Here is a 12,804-nt window from a genome sequence, read left to right on the forward strand (position 1 = left end):
TGGGAGATGTGCATGGATCTTTATTTCACTCTTAAATAATTTATATCCCATTTAAACAAATAAAACTCTGAGACTAAAATATAACCACCTGAGGTTCTCAATGAAGCAGCTGGCAGAGAACACCCGTGGGAGGGCTCCGGCTTCGTGTCGGCCGCGCGGCTGCTCTAGGACAGCTCCTTTCCGTGACCGCCACCTGCACAGGCTCGCACAGGCCAGGGCGCCTTCATAAACCATGCGCCTGCGGGCCTCCAGACCTCACAGCCGGAGCGGAGTCTGCTGCCCTGCAGGACCAGATCAGGTCACCACACCTGGCCAGGAACAGGACACAGATGGAAACTGGACTCCGAAGTCACAGCCGCGTCAGGGCACATGGGAGAAGTGCCCGGTGCTCTCAGATGCCATCTCCAGGCACGTGATCTGACTTTTCAAGTGCTCTCCCTCATGCTGGTGGCTGCAAGCTGGCCAGCCCCCAAAAGCAGGAATTTCCTTGTATGAAGCTTGAGAGGGTATTGGACCCAGGAAGGGGGACATAGTTTGAGGGGGACCCACATGACAACACCCAAAGTTCAGATGGTGGGATTTCGGTTCTGACTTGGAAGGAAGGAACAGACCAAGAAACGGTCCAAGGCAGAAGGGGAACGTGGTGTACACCACGTCCAGAGAGGGCCATGTGGCACTGACTGCACGCCCAGGCACCCTCTTCCAAGAGCTGTCAGGTTAGACAATCTCACCTCCTGCCTCCCAGACACCGTGTCCCCCACCCGACTCTGATACAGGCAGGTGGGTCAGGTTGCACACTGTCACCAGAAGCAGAAAGCTCGCCCTCACTGTTTTTTTCAGAGGCAGGAGCTCTGGAGCAGCATGTGAAGAACTAGCTCTTCACTTTTCCTTCTCCTTCCGTTTACTCTTCCTCTGGCTGGTCAGCTCATCCAGCTTCTTATCCAGCTTCCTCTGGAGCTGGGCCCTCTTGGCTGGGTCCAGGGACCTGTCCTTGGTCCCACTGCCGGCATAGAGGACTCCTTCCCGGCTGATTCTCTGCCGGGCGTGGGCGCGAGCCCTCTCCCCACAGCCATGGATCTGGGGGGAGGGGAGACACAGTGGTGAGTGCTAAGCCAAACAGGGACAAACACCCTGCAATTCTGCCCACTGCAGAGCTTGGGGACCATGACGCCCCATCACAAGGTTTTGGAGGGGCTGCCTACCCTTCCTGCACCTGAGCCCTCACCAGCAGGCTGCCACGGCGGGGGGCTAGAGGAAGCACCCACACCCTGACCTCCATCTCTGCCTTCAGCTCAGCCCAAACCATGCTCTGAGAAAATGCTGTCGCAGGGCTAGATCCCCACAACCTCCCTGACAGGGGGACATCACTTTGGGTATGGGTGACAAACACACACACAGGCCCACCAGCAGTGGTGTATGAAAAGCAAAACGTCAACAAACAAGTCATGCCCCTGGAAGCAACATGTCTTTCCTTAAGCACGTAGCCCAAGTACAATCACGTCCCCTCTGGGCAAAAAGCTGTGTTCTTTAATCTGATCCCAACACTAGGCCTGTCACGGGAGCTCCAAAATGTGCATGAGCTGGTGACATGCCCCTGTGTTTTCAGGAAACTCTCACGTAACTCCTGTTTTTGAAAGAAGGAAACCTTCTGAGCACATCCCCTGCACCAGGTACTACAGCCAGTGTACAACATGTGCATAACACGGTTCCTTCTGGAAAGCCTGCTTCCATGCTGCACAGACGAAGGGAAGGGAATTGCCCGTGGAACCAGCGTGGACCTAGCCCGCCAGCTCCCCCAGCCCTGTGCACAGCTCACTGAGACCCTGGCAGCCTGCCACCTGCACAGTGTCTGTCCCCACCCCTGCCGCTCAAGGCTCATGGGCTGCCCACCACAGCTCTCCCACAGACAGCCATGCTACGTCATCCTTTCCATGTGGCCCAGTGTCCCACGTCCTGCAACCCCTGCTCCTCACTGCACCTCGGTCAGGGGTGAGGGCTGAGGCACACCACCTAATGAACATGTGGGGCAAGTGGCTAAGGGCTCAGGCAGAGTTCATTTGCCCATGTGACAAAGGGAGCAGGTGATAGAGCTAGTGCTCGAGGCTGAATCCCTGCCACCCAGCCCCATGCCATTTCTGCACAGCCTCATCCCATTGACCGTAGACTTGTGACAGACTTGGGGCCCTGCCCGCAGCCAGCATCTCGTGTCAGACAGGACACTGCACTAGCGCTCCCCATAACACTTCCACCGACCACACGGGAAACGCACAGCCCACTGGCCCCTGCAGCCGGAGCTGCCCCACACCAGGGGCCCGCATAGGCTATGCCAGTAATGCAAGCTGGTCCCCCAAACCTCCATAAGACAATTTCTAAACATCCTAGAAAAATATCTTTCTAAAACACCACACACTTTGTCAAACAGATATGAACACAGACTGTGCACAAGTGCATGTGCGTGTGTGCACAAGTGAAGGTGGGAAGGGGACTGGGGCAGGAGTAAGGGGTGGAGAGGGGACCCCTGCCCAGGGTGGGACACCACCAGAATCCCCATGTAGCTCATCCAGAACGGTGACACCCCAGGCACCACATGCCCTCCCCACACCTGCCCCTCCCACCCACCTCTGACAGTCCCACTGCCATCCTCCTACTGGCCCAAACCAGAAACTCAAGGGCCCCTCTGGGTCCTCCTTCCCCTTCTTGTCGTGACCCACAACCAGTTCAGGGCCCAAGTCCATCCCTCCATGCTCCTCACGACCCACCCCAGAACCTCCCAGCCTTGCCCTGAGCCTTCCCTGCACTGCAGCCAGGGCTCCCACAACATGGTGGTGCTGAAACCTCCAATGCTCCCCTCGGCCTCCAGAAGCAGAGCTCAACTGCTCGGTACACAGGATTCTCAGCCTCCATTCCATCACCCTGCCTCTGGCTCTGCTCACAGCTGCACAAGGGTACCCCCTCCCTGAGGCCTTCACATATGCCCTCCCCCACTCAGCCCCCACCCCTGCTGCCAGCTTGGCGCCAGATCCTCCCTCAACACGGTCAGCACATCATGGCACCAGACACAGCTCTCATACCCAAGTCCCCACGGGTCCCCGCCTGGAGCAGAGGTGAACCCTGCTCTGGCCCCCAGCAACCCACACCTGGCAGAGGAGATCCACATGTGCTCAAGAAATGAATGAAGCAGCAGCCGGGCAGCCAGCCCATTTGACTGTGGGCCAGAGGCCCCACCTCCCACCTTCCCTATGCTAACCCACTGATAAACCCCAAAGACACTAGAACAAAATCCCCTCTACCCAGAATTCCCACCAACTTGGTGGCGACTTGGCAAGTGTGACATTTTACTTCCTTACGCTTAAAGCAGAGTATGAGTCTGTGTCCACTCAGAAATATTCAGGGCTTCTGACCAGCCACTATTTGTGTGTGGAGCACATCTGCCCAGGGCCTAAGCCCCGGAGACAAAGCACCACCACCACCACCACCCCGCACTCTGCCATCTGAGCCCCCGGAGGGCCGCCATACCTCGGGCAGGTGGTGGCTGAGGCAGAACCGGCGGCCACAGTGCTGGCAGAGCTGGCCCAGGGTCACCACGCTGGCTGTGCACTTAGCGAGGCCGCAGGTGTTATCTGCCTTCACGGCAGCTGCAACCAGGGCATCAAAGTCCTCCTCGCTGGGCAAATCTACAGCCGCGTGTCCTAGGGGAAGAAAAGGGTCGCTCAAACAGGGAAGAACACAGTGGGATGAGAACCCCGCTGCTGGACCCGTGGCTGCCCTGCCAAGCTGCTGTGCCCAGCTTACAACTTTCTGTTCACAGCAAACAGGCAAATGACCCTCAGTCAAGCCTGGCATCTGTTCAGCCAAGAGTGGCCCTTCCTCAGGGAGCTAATAACCAGTCCCTGCTAGGAGGTGTGGGCAGCATGCAGACTTCCTAGAAGGAAATCAGTGCACACACAGAGCCCTTAAAAGTCCATCTGCTTTAATCAAGAAAACATCTAACTACGAGGACGTTCCTTATGACGTGAACCATAGCAGGGAAACAGATGGACAAACCAGTGTATTCACAGAAAACGACGTTAGGGGACCTCAGCCTTCCTGACCAGGTACGGAGAAACTTTTTTAAGTTACTAGAAAATGCTCAAAAGTGGAAAAGAAACAGGAGATCATGCATAACTTTAATTCTGTGAAATATATTTGTGCACTCCAAACATGGACATGCAGAAAACACTGGAAGGCTCCCACCAGGCAGCTGTCCTCCATGATCTGGGGGACAGGAACAGACAGGACATGTCGGCATGCCATTTCCCGGAGTTAATTCCGTATACTAGGCATGCTGCAGTGCCAGGCACACAGGTCAGGATGGTCAGCCTCAGAAGGACCCAGGGGCAACCATGACCTCACTCAGAAAGCCCCACTGGTCTACAGGCACCTTGGTCGGCTGCAGCCACACCAGACTTTCCGTGCAGATGCAACTCTGCCACCAACCCCTGCAAATGGGAAGGGGCCCCAAGCCCGTCCCCCACCCCAGATGGGCTCTACTGCACTCACAACATGCCAGCCTGCTGGGCATCAGAGGGCAGGGGAGGGAAAGACGTGCTCATGCCCAGGAGCAGCAGCAGGAGGCTTAGGGAAGGACTGACAAGGTGCTCGCCACTCGTTGGCATCCTCAGGAAACAGACAAGATGCAGGGACCAGGCACACAGGAGTGTTCAGGCCCCAATCCAGAAACGAGATCTCCCAAGAGTCCTGACTGCTTATGGGACAGGACCGAGTGCCTGTCATTCCCCCAACCCTCCTGAGGGGCAGGCAGCCTCTGACGCATTCAGCGGCACCCTACCCCACAGGGCCTCCAGCCATGGCCCCAGGGGCACGTTCAGACTGGCCTCTGCTTCTCATCTGCTGGGACCTCAGCACAGAGTCTAGGGACTGACTGGACCGGTCATGTTCTGAGCCTGAGTGGCAAGATGAATTCTGAAGGTGGCCGCTGCTTCAAGAAACACTTCAAAGCGGGGCTAAGTCTCCCCAGAACACAGTCTTCAAGTGACCATGCCACACACCTCCCAGAAGGAAGGCCAGGTCCTCCCATCACCGTGTCCCAGCACCTGCCCTTTACGGCACTAACCATTTTCTCAATGTGGTTTAAATAGGCACTTCTCTTTCTTCTGCCAGAACGTTGGTTCCTGGAGAGCAGGGGTGACTTTACTCCCTGGCACAAAGCAAGCACATAGTAGCTGCTCACTAAATACCACAGAACCAGTAAACTATGGCCTCAGACCCTGGGGCTGCTCTCAAAGACTAAGAGTCATGTTTGTGGAGCTTTGCTTCCAGAAATTCAAAGAAAAAAAGGATGTGGATGGTTTGGTGGTCTTGTTCAGAGAGCAACAACTGGAGTAAGAGATTACCCAGAGGCCTCCAGAAAATCCAGGCCTTCAAGCTCAGTTCACGTGGATGCTCAATCACACTGCAGGGCAAGGGGCAGAGCAGAGAGACCCACCAAGCACACCAGTGCGCAGCGACTACAGCGCAAGATAGGAGCTGGGATGTGGGACAGCTATCACCCAGCACGGACATCTGAGATCACCCAATGGCTCCTGGACACTGTCCTCGGCTCCCCCTCCTGGCTCTTCCCCTGCACTAAGTGCACCCTGAGGGCTTCCCACCTGCCAGGCGCTGCCTGAGGCCCCGGAGACGCAAAGGTCACCGTGACCAACCACTGCCCTCAGGGAGTTCATACCAGACCAGTTAAACACAAGGTGCAAGATGCAGAACCAGAGCAGGAGCAACAAAGGAAGTCCTGAGTCTCTCTGAGGGTGGCAGGCAGGCTTCATGTGGGGCAGACACCCCAGGCACAGGGGCGCCAAGCTGGACTCCCATTACGTGACCCCACTTACCTTTTGTCTCTTTCTTCTTCTTCCTCTCAGGTAGCGTGCGTGGCCCTGAGTGCGGGGCCTGCTGCCCCTCCATGGCTGGCCGCTCCTGCCGGCTCTTCTCTCTCTGCAGCCTTTCCAGGTGCAGGGCCTTTAGATTCAGGGGGTCCTGGACACTCTGCTCCCCAAGAGGGGGCTTGGTCTGTGTGGGGCTGGGGGCTGTGGGACCGACAGGGGCTATGCTGCCGACCCCTGCTGCAGGCAGCGGGGCAGGTGGGGCAGGCGGCGCAGACGGTGCAGACGGGGCAGGCGGGGCTCTCTTGCTCACAGTGATGAACCTCTTCTTCCCCGTCCCAGTGCTGTCATGTCTCAGTCCATGCTCTTCGGCGATCTGATGGACCCACATCCTGTCGTGTGAGTTCAAGGAAGGAGGAAACTCCAACTGAGTTTTCTCACTCGCCACAAACTCCGCAATCATGGCCCTGAAGTGGTCTGCATGGTCTCTGCTCCCCGCTCCCTCTGGGCTGCCTCCATTGAGGCTGGGCTGAGAAGGGACCTCAGGGCCCGAGGGCTTCCCACCCCGCCTCTTCCGCTCCAGCCCAGCAGCTGCTCTGGCCTCCTGGGCCCCTTCCTGGGCCCCCTCCTGAGGCCGGCTCCCAGGAGGCTTCCTGGACAATGCCGCAGAGCTTTGGGGTTTCGCACCAGCTTGTCCGTGGCCCTGGGAACTCTCGTGGGAGTAGTTTTCAGGGATGATGTCATCAAGATATTCAAAGGCGGTGCGCACCTCCCCATGCTCTGTGAAGTGATCCACCAGGGTCTTCAAGAAGGCATGGTTGCTAACAGTGCGAGAATCGCAAACAACTGCCACGTGGCGCCGAGCACGGGTGACGGCAACGTTGATTCTCCGGTCCTCAGCAAGGAAGCCCACCTCACCTAGGAACAAGCCAGGGCTGAGCGGCAGACCCGAGACTAAGGAACAGGTAGTCAACTCCAGCACCTGAGTGATAAGGATCACTAAGGGGATCATCCGATGTCCCTTCTCCACCAACCACCGGCCCACTGCCGCACCGCCGCCTGCTGGGCCACCCCAGGCACCTGCGCAGACCTCCTGCTGCCCATCCTGCTGCCGGCCCATGGCTTACCAAGTCTAGCTCCACAGTACATGGTCTGGATACGGCTGTTCGTCTCCTTCCCCAGCCCAGCCCGGGGGGGTGACTGCAGCCAGCAGCAGGGAAAGTGCGAAGGATGAGCCTACTCCACGCGGGCTCTGGTCAGAGCCCTGCTGCACCCCACCCCTGGCCCCATCTCTCGCCTGCCTCTTGTCCCACGCCAAGCTCACAGAGACCACGCTCACACCAACCTGCACAACCCCAGCAGAAATCCAGTATGCCCTCCAAATAATCTATTCTGTGCTTCCCCAGAGGCCTCTGTGGAGCCCTACGTACCTTTCCTTTTTTTTTTTTTTTAAGATTTTATTTATTCATGAGAAACAGAGAGAGAGGGAGAGAGGCAGAGACACAGGCAGAGGGAGAAGCAGGCTCCATGCAGGGAGCCTGATGCGGAACTCGATCCCAGGACTCCAGGATCATGCCCTGGGCAGAAGGCGGCGCTAAACCGCTGAGCCACCCAGGCTGCCCCCTACGTACCTTTCCTATTGGATCTGACGAAGGACAGTACCACAGCCTCCTTCTCTCGGCCTTGGAAGCCATCAACTGACTTAATTTCAAGCTCGGGGTGCCTGTGGGCAAGGCTCTGTCTGAGCAGGTCCACCTGGAACACCAAGCAGGGCCACATCCACATCACAGCTCAGGCCACGGCGGCCTTGACGCTGCTCTTGTACTTGGCAGAGGGCCTCACGCCACACAAGGGCCGTGACTGCCTTCTGACAGGTCAGCAAACACACGAAGCAGCACATAAACAGGTCAGGTGCGGCCTCACACCCCAGCACTGACGTTACGTCATTTCTTCTGGCTCAAGACAGCCCCCTGCCCAGACACCCTTCTGTGTGATGCCTGTAAACCAGGAAGGGAAGGCAACCAAGCCACAGACCTCATGATACCTTCCTGCACCTGCATTTTTCCCACCAAGCAAGACAGACTTTAGTGACTTTCACTGAGAGAGAAAACATGAGAAACCCCAAAAAGAAAGGAGCAGGTGATGGCTGCTTCTGCTGCCCGCCCCCCCACCCAGTAACAGGCAACACCCCGATCTTCCTTCAGCAAACTGCCTGTCCCACACTTAGCCCAGGAAACAGAGCCAGCCCCCCTACCCAAAGACGGGTGAGGAACTGCTCCGGCCACAGCAACCAGTGCAGGGATGGGGACCTAAGTCAGATTCCTAAGATCCAAAGCTGAGACCCTGTGGGAGAGGCTGTGATGGGACAGGCAGTCCCCAGGGCTGCCCTGTAAGGATGGCGCCAGCCCAGGCAGCCAGGACCTCTTGGGCAGCTGGCCAGAATAATGAAGCCAAGCAGGGAAGCAGGCTGACATCCGCAGAGCAAGTAAAAGAGACAGATTCTTGCTACTGTCATGTGTGCCCTGCATCCAGTTAGGAGATGAACAGTCCGCCTAGAGTTTACAGTCAGAGACCAAAAACCACACCTTCCCTTCACTTAGGGGGACTGTGCCCCACCGACACAGACAGACAAATGGGCCCCCTCACACCTGGAGGTTGTATGGTGTGATGACGGCGATGTCGCTTGCCTGGACACCAGCGTCCACCAGGGCCTGGATGTGCAGACTGACAAGGCGCACTTCACCTAGAGGGAAGTAAGCAGGCTGTGGGCCAGGTCACTTGGAGCAGACCCCCATCATCAGTGCTAGTTTCTTTAGCAGTCCACACAATCCGACAAGCGGATCTCACATCGTGCCCGGGGTAATGCCCTGAGCTGCAGGGTTGCCAGACTGAGCCAACGAAGACACAGGCCAGTACCATGGGGGAGCCAGGATCTTGTCCAAGGCCGACGAGGCCGACCACAGCGGCCTCGTGCCCCCTCGCAGGCCTACTCTTTCCCCCAAAGCCACACGTGTTCCCACCTCCTCTCTTCTCCCCGCCTACTCAGCTCCTCTGAAATTGGCAACTGCAGTAGGTTTCAATGAAGAGGAGCTCAGGGTCTGATGAAGCTAGAACGCTGGCCCTGTCCCAGCGAGCTCACCAGGGTTCCCCTTAGACTGGTCGTCATCCTCTTCGAGTTCAAACAGCCCGCAGCCGGCTGTGTCCACGAGCAGCAGGGGGATGCCTGTTTCCTCCGTGGCAGCCACTCCCGGGAGGTCCCTGCACGCAGGTGGAGACTGAACACATGAGCCCAGGGCAATAAAGCAGAGCTGAAGCCCTAATGACAGAACTCAAGTCTCTCTTTACTCCCTCTGGCACAGCCTATTCCCACGGGAAACGGGACATGAAGAACCTCAGAGACTGAGCACCCCAAAACAGCCCTGCAGAGTAAGGCCCTCCCGCCTGAAAGCCAGCCTCAGAGGTGACTTTTACTCTAGACGCTCCACTGAACGTGGGACTCAGGGTAGGCCAGGTGGGGCAGAACCAAAGCACTCACCGCAGAAGGTGCCCAGCCACGGAAGGGTGGGCTGTGAGCTGCCCATGGTACAGGGCCTCCGAGGCCCACTGCATGATGGCCTGGTGCATGCGGTACTGCACAGTCAGTGTCCGCACCACACGCGCGCCATGCTCCTCGGCCAGGCGCTCCATCAGGCTGAGTGACAGCCCCGCCAGGGCAGCCCTGTGCCAAGACAGGAACCGAGAAGGGGAGCCTGAGTTTCCGAGTCTGCCCTGAAACCAGAGTCCAGGGAGGAAAGCAGTGTTCAAACCTCAGATCCCAATGCCCCCACCCCAAGTTCTGACCTAAAATTAAGGTTGTGCTTACCCCAAAGATGCCCACATCCTGGGACCTGTGAACACGTGACCTTACCTGTGTGTGTCAAGTCACAGAAGGCCCAAGGCTATCAGGGGGGTCCTTCTAAGAGGGAGGCAGGAGGGGGAGGGTCAGGGTCAGGGTGAGGGTCAGGGTCAGAGAAGACAAGACCAGAGAAGTGAAGACACTGCCCGCTGGGTGTACGGGTGGAGAAAGGGCCCCAGGTGAAAGAGTGAGGCACTTCCAGAAGCTGGAAAAGCCTAAAACATGAACCCTCCCCCGGAGCTTCCCTGCCAACACCCTGACTTTAACCCACGGAGCCCAAGTGTGGACCTCTGACTTCCAGAATCACAAATAAATCTATGCTGTTCAAGTGATGATTTGTCACAGTACCAACCGCAAACTGTTACGAATTATTTCAAACTCCAACATACTTCAGCCACAAGTAACCCACTACTAATTGTAACCACAGCTGACATTCACCAAGGGCTTCCTGTGAACCACTCTTAACACTGTTAACTCACTCAATCCTCACAAAACCTTAAGGGGTAGTGTTGTGCATCCCACTTCCCCAGGAGGAGAGTGAAACACAGAGAAGTTGAGGGACCAGCCCAAGGCTGCCCAGCCAGGGAGCTGCAGAGGCCGAAGCACTCTTCACCACCATGGTACAACGTCTCCCTCCCAGTCGGTGATACTAAAACTGGGGCAAAGTTCCTGATCATACTTCAGGGGCCCTTGCTCTGTAAGCTTGTAAGACCTCGTGGTCGACCTCTTCCAATTCAGATACCTACTGAAAACGATTCATGCCAGAGACATGAGCAAAAAGCAGCTACCAGTCTCCACTGCAAACAGAGAACTGCCTGGCACAAGTTCCCCCAACGGGGGCATCCCTGCTCCAAGGGCACAGCTCCAAACGCTCTCCACACAAAGGTCTGTGCAGGATACAGAGCCCCTGTCCCGGAGTCTCCACACCGACTCCTACCGTGGGGGCAGGCCTCCCGTCAGGACAACTCCCCAAACACAGCGCCCCATCTCCACCTGCACTGCACCCACTCTGAGGACCCATGCTAGGTGCTCTCTCCTTCTCCGACGGATCCTGACTTAATGCCCCTCTGCTCTCCCCCCCTCCCCTCTGGTGGGTTCCACCCAACAGACATGCCGGTGCATTGTGCTTCTGGCCCCCAGAAAGGGAGCCAGAAGCTCCACTGCGACCTGTCCACACTCATGGCAAAGGATAAGAGCATCTTGGGGAACAGCAGAGCGAGAAGAAAGCCACCTGTGTGGAGAGAAATTCCCTGCCTCAGGGACGGCTGGTGTCCCTGGGCGCATTTACACAAGGCCAGTCCTGGTCACAACTTACATCCCAGTTGGAACAACCAGGGAACGAACAGACTAACACACTGCTGCCACAGAAACACTGAGAAGCTGTGACAAGGGACCTACAGATAACAGGGACACATGGAGACAGGGTGGTCACGGGAGAACACGAAGAGGGTTCATCCGGGAGAGGACTGAACGGAGGAGGGTGAGGTCAGCCCGTGTCCGGGAAGGAACCGTCCAGATGGGGAGAGAGAGGGCAGAGGAGGCCAGTGAGGCCAGAGCAGTGGAGGAGGAGGGGCTGGTCACGACACCAGGGACTGCTGCATCTCTGTGGCATGCAGGATCAGAATCTACAGAATCACTCCTTGTGGCCTCAGTCAAAGGATGTGCCTACAGGTCAGGACTCCAGGCCAGGCCAGGAGCTGATCAACCCAGAGGCCAGTTGGCCCACCCACAGAAGCAGCTCTCCCTCGGACCCCACCTGATGGAACAGGCACATCAACCTGCTGGGAAACCACTCAACTGGCCCAGACTGGGCACGGTGCCGAGTGCTGAGGCAACAGAGACACGGGCAGGGGTCTTACTTATGAGAGACCGTGGTGGGGGGCAGCTGTTTGTGATCTCCAGCCAGGATGCACTTCCTGGCCTTCAGCAGGGGGATCCAGCAGCTAGCTTCCAGAGCCTGCGCGCACTCGTCGATGACCACCACATCAAAGTGGGTATCGGGCAGTAACTTCAGGGGACCATCAGAAGAGGCACCTGGTGGAATTGGAACCGTGAGCCTTACAGAAGTTGCTGGCTGTCTGCGTCCTAGCAGCTGTGAACACACTGCAAGACATGCCAACAGACCTGTCGGTTCAGAATCCAGTCCAGTGTTAAGATGGTGTAAGAAGCGTGTGTCTTGGAATAAAAACTCAGGAAGGACATTAAAAACCTCGTGTTACAGCCCACCTGTGTTCATGTGTGAGGCAGTGTGCTCCTAGCCAAAGGCCACCTCAACACTCCAAACACCAGGCTCCATCAGCCCTATAGGGGCTGGGAGCACCCCCGATGCAGAAAGCCCTCTCCCCAAGCATTTGCCCAAAACCATGAATCTCTGAGGCAATGCACAACAGCTGGAGGGAGCGAGACGTAACCAGAAAGCCTCAAAGGAAGAGTGAGAGAATGAGATGTCCACAAGGGGTAGAGAAGCTCCGACCTGACCCTGGGGGCCCAGACGGCGATCTACACACGTCGGGCTGTGTGTGTGCTCACACAAAACCCCAGGAGCCCCCAAGCGCTCATGGCTGGTTCACCTCTGGCTTCACACCAACAGGAAGCGAGGCCCAAAAGCTGTGAAGCGCATGGCTGAGCGCTGAACGTGTGCCCCCAACACACAGAGGCCCTCGGCCAAGATGCGCAGATGTGCCACTTCCATCATGGGAGGCAATCTGTGCGATCCTCCCCTGCCCTCTATGCTGGCAGGCTTCAGTGGCCGCCGGGGACAACAATGCAGGCATCTCAGAATCAGCTCAGGGAAGTCACTAAACAAACCAAACAGTAACAACAAGCCCCGGGGAGGGAAGAGAACCTGATTTCCGTATTCCCGGTATCAGGAATGAAACCAGTGACACCATTACAGATGCCACAGATATTTTTAACATAAGTGGATATTAAGAACAAGTTTAGACCTATGAATTTGATCCGTTAGATTAAATGAACGAGTTCCTTGAAGACACTACCTGGCTCAAGAAGAGGAAACCTGAATATCCCTGAATCAAT

General features: G+C 56.9%; 1 protein-coding gene across 5 annotated transcripts in view; it reads right to left on the reverse strand.

The window, feature by feature from the left end:
* Positions 1 to 12,804, reverse strand: part of IGHMBP2 (immunoglobulin mu DNA binding protein 2) — a 27,100-nt gene continuing 14,296 nt past the window's right edge. For 3 of the 5 annotated variants that reach the window (XM_049096688.1, XM_035701539.2, XM_035701541.2), the window contains 8 exons: positions 11,628 to 11,871; positions 9,409 to 9,591; positions 9,013 to 9,131; positions 8,522 to 8,616; positions 7,505 to 7,628; positions 5,883 to 6,791; positions 3,517 to 3,689; positions 1 to 1,077 (listed from right to left, as the gene is read on the reverse strand). In XM_049096688.1, the coding sequence (XP_048952645.1) occupies positions 880 to 1,077; positions 3,517 to 3,689; positions 5,883 to 6,791; positions 7,505 to 7,628; positions 8,522 to 8,616; positions 9,013 to 9,131; positions 9,409 to 9,591; positions 11,628 to 11,871 (2,045 nt within the window). In that variant the 3' untranslated portion in view covers positions 1 to 879. Of the gene's footprint in view, positions 1,078 to 3,516; positions 3,690 to 5,113; positions 5,198 to 5,882; positions 6,792 to 7,504; positions 7,629 to 8,521; positions 8,617 to 9,012; positions 9,132 to 9,408; positions 9,592 to 11,627; positions 11,872 to 12,804 lie in introns of those variants that run through there. The other 2 variants (XM_035701540.2, XM_035701542.2) reach the window with 2 other exon arrangements.

Source organism: Canis lupus, chromosome 18 (assembly GCF_003254725.2).
Source record: "Canis lupus dingo isolate Sandy chromosome 18, ASM325472v2, whole genome shotgun sequence".
NCBI lineage: Eukaryota > Metazoa > Chordata > Mammalia > Carnivora > Canidae > Canis > Canis lupus.